Source organism: Helobdella robusta, assembly GCF_000326865.2.
Source record: "Helobdella robusta unplaced genomic scaffold HELROscaffold_27, whole genome shotgun sequence".
NCBI classification, from domain to species: domain Eukaryota; kingdom Metazoa; phylum Annelida; class Clitellata; order Rhynchobdellida; family Glossiphoniidae; genus Helobdella; species Helobdella robusta.
The window spans coordinates 131,465-139,271 of NW_008704392.1; the positions used below are offsets into that span (position 1 = coordinate 131,465).

General features: G+C 35.6%; 1 protein-coding gene across 1 annotated transcript; it reads right to left on the reverse strand.

The window, feature by feature from the left end:
• Positions 1–599: 599 nt before the first annotated feature.
• Positions 600–2,651, reverse strand: HELRODRAFT_80342 (hypothetical protein; the record flags this gene model as incomplete). Its single annotated transcript, XM_009020160.1, has 7 exons — positions 600–907; positions 994–1,079; positions 1,270–1,419; positions 1,587–1,855; positions 1,944–2,093; positions 2,352–2,401; positions 2,531–2,651. 7 exons carry the CDS (start codon positions 2,649–2,651, stop codon positions 600–602), a joined length of 1,134 nt encoding a protein of 377 aa, XP_009018408.1.
• Positions 2,652–7,807: the final 5,156 nt, after the last annotated feature.

Below are 7,807 nucleotides of genomic sequence, written 5' to 3' on the forward strand. Positions count from 1 at the left end.
AGAGAGATCAGTGTGTTGTGTGTCTGTTGAGTATGTCTGTTGAAATGGCATTATTTTGTTTAATTATTTATATTAAGGATAATTTGACCATTACATTTGAAAATAATTTTTTGGAGCTTGACGCTATGACGGCTTGAAAACACATCGTCACTCGCTGCCTTCTACATCAGCATTCAACCAGAATGCCCAGAGTCCGCAGGCAGAAAAGCAATAACAACCCTTCCACCTACTTGTGTGAAATTGGTTTGCTTGAATGTGATGAAGATTAAGTGCAGAAACTGTTCGGATGTTTGTTTGTCACTTTTCTCATTCCAACTGCTGAAGAAATTATAAAGAAGCAAGACCCTCCGTCGCGCTAATTTTGTGTTAGTGATGCATAAATTTCATAACAATTTTTGTTTTACCTCATGATGCCGAGACATTTTGTTATTTTGTTTAGAATAAAAATTGCAACATGCCTTCATGTATGCACATGAACGCAAATTTTTCTGCAATTAGTCTGGTGGTGTTCCGCGCTATGCCGTTGAATTCAACACTGGTCCGAGGGTTCAAAAAGTCTGCGGAGCACTGGCAGAAGACCATTTATAAAAAGTTTAAAATTAAGTTACAGGAATGGAATAAAATGGTGACTTATGGTTACAACACACAGATAGACAGACTGACGGACGGACAAACAATCGAACCTCCCCTAGCGAACTTGTAATCTTGCATTCAACGAGTGTGAATGATTTCCGAGCTGGAAGAACTTGTTCTGATTCAACGATGCGATTTGATCGACCGTTTATAATTATGCAGTCGAATGTGTTGGTGGTCCTGTTGATGTTGCTCATTTGAGGAGATAAATTGAAGTGTGTTAGGAGCTCGTTGAAATCATTCATGTTGTCGTAACCGAGCTGTTCCATCATTCCTTTCCATGAGTACTGCAATGTGGTGATGGTGATGTGTGGTGGTGTGTGGTGATGTGTGGTGATGTGTGGTGAGGGTGATGATGACTGACCATGATGATGCCAGGACTGGCAGATGGGTAGAACGCCTTCGCAACTCTTTTCACTGCCACCATCCTCATCTGGTTGAAGTACCTGCGATGGTGTTGATTACGATGACGATAATGTGAAGGCTGACGGTGATGATGATCATATTACTGAACTGACACCTACCACAATCATGATGAGATAACAAACAGGCATCTAATAAATAGCACCCATCACCAACCAACTAACCAACCAGCCAGCCAACCAACCAACCAACCAACCAACCAATTAAACCAACCTATGTAATATGCAGCTGGTAAGAAATGATGACTGGCGCACAATCCTGAAGAACTTGACGTAATTGTTACTTGTGACTGCTGTGTGCACGGCAATGCTCCTAACTACAAACTCTGACCGTAAGATGTGCTCAGGCCAGTGTTGTGCCTCACTGGCGTGTGACGGTGATGGTGGTGATGAAAAAGAGGATAACTTTTTCATTTTAAACAAAATCAGACAAATCAGATAACCAGCCAACCAACCAACCAACTGACCAACCAACCTGCCAACCAACTAACTGACCAACCAACCAACCAAGCAGCCTGCCACTCAACCGACCTCAAGATATCAGCATTATTCAAATTCATGAGTATCATGTAGCCTCTGAATTCAGCTTCGTGGCAACAGTGAATTCCTTTAAGTGAAAGATCGTGATAGAGTTCCTTCAAACTCTGCAGACATTTCGTCAGGTTCTCACTGTTAATCTTCTGATCAAATACACTTGGGTCCTCCTCACACAGCATGGCACTGCACAGGATGTGGAAACGTGTCGACTTCTCAGTCAGTTGGACTGCCCTTTCATTGCACAACCTCTGCTGCACTATGTCCTAATGTGCGTGTGTGTGTATGCGTGTGTGTGCGTGCGTGCGTGTGTGCGGTGCAGAGTGTGGACACGATGAAAACTCATGAATTAACCTTCCTAATTGCCCTCATCCTGTTCCATAGAAAGTTGTACCACTCCCCCCACATCCCTGGACCCCCCTTGTTGATGACGTCACTCAGGAGATAGTCCATCGTCATTTCAAGAACGTTGGCAGGACGCAGTTCCTCTGGGGGTGGCATGTCCTGAATGATTAGGAAAAAAAATTAGGAAGGAGAGAGAAATGAGTTCACTCATTAAACGAGTTCTTGTTCAATCAAAACTTCTTTCTTCATTGCATTACTCACTCATTCTTCAACCATGAATACCATAAAATATAAAAAATGAAGAAAGCAGAAAGCAAGAAGAGAGAGAGAGAGAGAGAGAGAGAGAGAGAGAGAGAGAGAGAGAGAGAGAGAGAGAGAGAAAGAGAGAGAGAGAGATACGTGTTGATTGATTGAAACCTGGTCAGCAGATGATCTTATGTATTCTTTCACTGCTCTGCTGTGGTCAACTAATGCTGTCTGTACAGAATCATTTCATAATCAATTTATTCTAAATTAAATTTATTTATTTTTGAAGCCAATTAAAATCAAATACAAATGGAGCGACGAAAATGCACAGACAGACAGACCAAAGAGACAGACCTTGTTACCACTGGACAGGACTTCAAAGGGAGACAGCCTTCTCTGGTTCTCTCTCAGGTACCTCTCTTTTTCAGGGCACATGTCCGAACACAAACCATCTTCACCCACGTTTCGCATCGATGATGTTGGGTCAGTAGTATTTGTTCTATGCAGTTTCAAAAATGAATAAACGCTCTTGAGAATTTTATCTCTTTGGTCCAAAATTTTGAATCTTTCAGCTGCCGTGGTTGCTTTGACAGTTAGGAGGGCTTGCAGAGATGTGCCCAATGATGACGATGTTGTTGATGTCAACATTTCATTTTGTTGATTTCTTATAAGATCATCATCATCATTATCTTTGACAGCCTCAGGTCTGTCATCATTATCAAGATCATCATCTCCCTTGACGTTGTTGTCAGCGTCGTCAGTGAAAATGTTCGGGTTAACTTCTGAATGGAAGCTATTCTTACCTGTCATGAGAAGTTGAAACATCATTGCAACATCATTGCAGCCATACAGTCATAATTCTTGAAACTTTAAGTCATTTTGCATTTACACAATACATACGCTCAATGATTAATATACACTCACATGCATTTTCACATATTATTATATATTAATATATACATTTAAACTTAGGTGCCAAATATCCGACTAAAATTCGAATTTTTAAAATTGACCATGAAAATTAAAAAAGTTCTTTCAGTACTTATAAGAAATTTCATTATTCATAAGTACAAGTACTGGAAACAGTACTCAAGTATAAGCATATAAGTATGATTTTTGGCAGTTATGAACGTAACTGCATTATGCCAAGTACACATGTATTCAAGTATTGTCAACCCTGGTTATTACAATCACCATTGCATCATCGAGATAATCGATGTTATTATTAATATTATTTACCGAAACTACCGTCGTCATCATCAGCAGCGGGACCCAGTGTTTTATTAGTTCCATCTCCTTTGACATCATCATTATCGCCGACAAAATTATAATTATTACTTTCATAATTTTTATTATTATTATTATTATTGTTGTTGTTGTTGAACCTAGCATCATTAGAAAAATCCTCATTGAGACAACTGCCATCACTAATGTTTCCAATGTTGTTGTTGTTGCTGCTGTTGCCATGGTTACCTGTCTTGCTCGCCAGGGCTTTCCAAAAAAGTTTGACCCCAACTGTTGGAGTCAACCAGTGAGCATGAACTTTGGCATTGCGGGCTGACTCCTGATGATGATTGTCATGATGATGATGATAAGAACAGCAATATTGTTGAAAACGATGATGATGATGATGAAGTGGTAAAAATTATGATGATGTACAAACAAATCATTGTGAACACGATAACATTAACTAAATGTGAAAAAACACCAACATGGCAATCAAAATGAACAACAGCAGAGTTATTTTTAACGTTGGCCTGAGCTTTTGTGACAGTTCCATATGCTGAAAAATGTTTTTTGAGGAAGGCGACGTTGTTACACTGAAGAGGTACATCCCTAACAATCAGAGATGTGCACTGGAGGTAGCTGCATGCAGATGACGATTTCGGAGATGAATTTTTCTTCGATGGCTTCGTTAGTGAAGTTGATAAGGCTGCAAGAAATTTTATAACGAAGAAACATTGTAACAAAAAAATAAGCAAAATATAGTTACATGACTTAAGAGAGAGATAGAGAGAGAAGAGAAAGAGAAAAAGAGAGACTCATATATGTATCAAATACAAGACATATAAAATGTGCAGAGGAAACAAACAACAAACCATTATTCAAGTTTCTTTGATTCAGTTTTATTCTTCTGCTTTTGTTAACTTGAGAAACCTTTTCTGAATGGAAAAACAACTGCTCATTTGCATCAGCATTACCAACTTTTTCATTCATCTTATCCCCATCATCATTGATGTAATCATCATAATTTTTGTCATTATTAAAATTTTTATTACTAATGTCAGAAGAGCTGGCAGCAGTAGCATTAAAATTATGACCAGTGAAATTTTTAGAAACATCATTGATGTTAGTTGATGACCTCGTTGAAAATGGAATGCCAGCACCAAAGCCATTTGATCCATCAACATCACCAAACACCTTTTGATCTGAGATGGAAATTGATGTGGTTATAGATTTCTTAGGTTCAAATGCAGATGCAGACAAAGTTGTCTGAGATACGTTGGAAGAATTTGTTTGACATTTATTTGAAGAACCTGCCTGAGTTGTGCTCTTTACATTTAAATGAGCACCCTGCCAGAAATTAGAAACACAAAAACTGGGATTTGTTGTTGCTCTTGATGAGTTCTCTTTTAATTGTTTAGAACCAAAATCACCAAATATTGTTCGGTTGTGTGTTATTGCAGATGTTGCTTCTTTGTTAAAACTACCAAATATCGGTGGGTTGTGTGTTGTTACGAATGTTGCTTCCTTATTAAAACTACCAAATATTGGTTGGTTGTATGTTGTGGTGGTTAATGCTGTTACAACAGCAGCAAAACCTCCAAAGATTGACTGGCATTTCTTAGGTGATGGATCAGCCATGGATGATTTTGTGCTTTTGTTGAGACTGCCAAAAACATGCTGTTGACTTGCCACAGAATTTTTTGAAAATGCCGATGAAGACCCCAAACTAGCAAAACCACCAAATGTGTTTTGATCAACAACATCATTGACCCCCTTAAACAGGCTAGTGTTAGGAAAAGCATCATTTTTTGTTTTTGCTTCAAATGATTTTTCGACAAATCCGCCAAACAAAGAAGTAGATGCTGTTGAAGCCGGAGGAAAAAAATTGTTGCTGGATTGTAATTGTAACGTTGATGCTCCAGTTGTTGCAAGGTCTTCAGGTTTATACATCATACGAGTACCAAAAGATCCAAATACTTTCTGCTCGGATTCAGCGCGACCAGCGGCCGTTGAATTAAAAAAAGAACCTGAATCAGTGAATGATGAGAGGGTACTACCAGGGGCTGAGTGTAGTGGCGATTTGTTTGTTGCTGTGGGAGACAAATTTCCAGACCTTAGAAACGATTGTTGCGGTTTTGAGGGATCGATATTCTCAATTGTTTTACTAAAAATATTTAAATCACCGCTAGAAAAACTCATTATGAAAAATTAAAATCAGTGTTTCCAATTATTTATATTTATAATTTTATGACGTTAGTTAAGTGGGTCCTGCAATATCATAAAATGAATAAAGATACTTTTTTAAAAATTCTCAATTTGATTTCATTGCGATATCGATGATGATGATTGTGACCTGACTAATAAAAAAACATCTAATAAAATTTATTAAATAGAATAGGTAATTCGTCATGTTAACAGTAGTTATTTTACTGCATGGTAGTTAATCAGCTGTATAAAGGTTATATTCAATTCTTATCGAATAAATTTGACCAAATATCATACGCAGGCAAAACTAAATAAAGAAATGGATAGATAGATGTATATACGTAGGTATAATACATTTATGTTGTATTTACACATTCAAATTGTACAATTGTGTTATGGTGTATTCTCAAATTATTTTGAATTCTCTCAGAAAAATTTAAACTTTTTACTATATACTAGTTACTTTTAATAACAATTTTTAAAAAATTTTCAATTTGATTTCATCGCGATATCGATGACCTGACTGATTGAAAAGCATCAAAAAAAATTTGAAAATAGGATGGAGAATTTGTTATATTAGGATGCTCGTATATAAAGCGAGCAAAATTTTAATATGAAAGCGCTTATAAATCTACGCATATTGGCTCAGCTTGGCTTGGCTTGGCTCGGCTCGGCTTGGCTCGGCTCGGCTCGGCTTGGCCTGGCTTGGCCTGGCTTGGAATCGGATGTTAAGCAAGGTGTGGTCTCAAACTATTTTGAATTCTCCCAGAAAAATTTGAACTGCGTGCGTACATATATAGCAATGATTACTGTTGCTTTTATAATTAATTTATATTATATATATATATATATATATATATATATAAAGTGACTAGAATCCATGTATAAAAATAATTTATAAGATTATATGTTTATATAAAAAGCAATATTGCAGATTCAACCAGCCAATCAAAAAGTTTCGAAGGCGTTCGTTCGATGACGTCAATTTAGTACGGTTAGCATTGTGGTTAAGACTGTATAATAGTGTAGTACATACATTAAATAAGTTTTTCACTAATGTGAATTATTGAAATGATGAAAATGTATGGTTGAAACGAGTATAAATAGGAGCTGAGACAACATGAAAATCAGATCAGGCATTCTGCTTCGCTTGAAGCAGTCTGTCTGATCTTATTTGTTTTATTTTTTTAATTTTTTATTTATATTTATTTTATTATATAGAGTTATATAGAGTTGTATATGTTGCCTGCGGTTTGTGTGTTTGTATGTTGTATTTGTTTATATTTAGGAGGGTTCTTTAGCGGTTGCTCATACATGCATACATACATCATGTTTGTTTGTGTGGTAGTATTTTATGTTCTGTTTTACTCTTTTTTCTCTTTCTTCATGAGTCTTGAGTTAAGTTAATGAAACATAGGTAGGTGAGATTAAAAATTAATTTATTATATAGGTAGGTTAGGGCATAAGGTAATTTAGTTACATAGGTAGGTTAGGGTTTTAAATTCTTTTACTCTACTTGGTTGTATGTTTTTTTGTTTTGTGTTTATTTTTGTTTTGTTTCACACCATACATATAACAGGTACGCGGTGGTTCCTGGTTTTAGTGAGATTTTTATTGATTGAATGGGGTAATATGCATGGTTATATAGAGTTATATAGAGTTATATAGAGTTATATAGAGTTATATAGAGTTATAAAGAGTTATATAGAGTTATATAGAGTTATATAGAGTTATATAGAGTTATATAGAGTTATATAGAGTTATATAGAGTTATATAGAGTTATATAGAGTTATATAGAGTTATATAGAGTTATATAGAGTTATATAGAGTTATATAGAGTTATATAGAGTTATATAGAGTTATATAGAGTTATATAGAGTTATATAGAGTTATATAGAGTTATATAGAGTTATATAGAGTTATATAGAGTTATATAGAGTTATATAGAGTTATATAGAGTTATATAGAGTTATATAGAGTTATATAGAGTTATATAGAGTTATATAGAGTTATATAGAGTTATATAGAGTTATATAGAGTTATATAGAGTTATATAGAGTTATATAGAGTTATATAGAGTTATATAGAGTTATATAGAGTTATATAGAGTTATATAGAGCATAAATCCTATATAGAGCATAAATCCTATATAGAGCATAAATCCTATATAGAGCATAAATCCTATATAGATGCC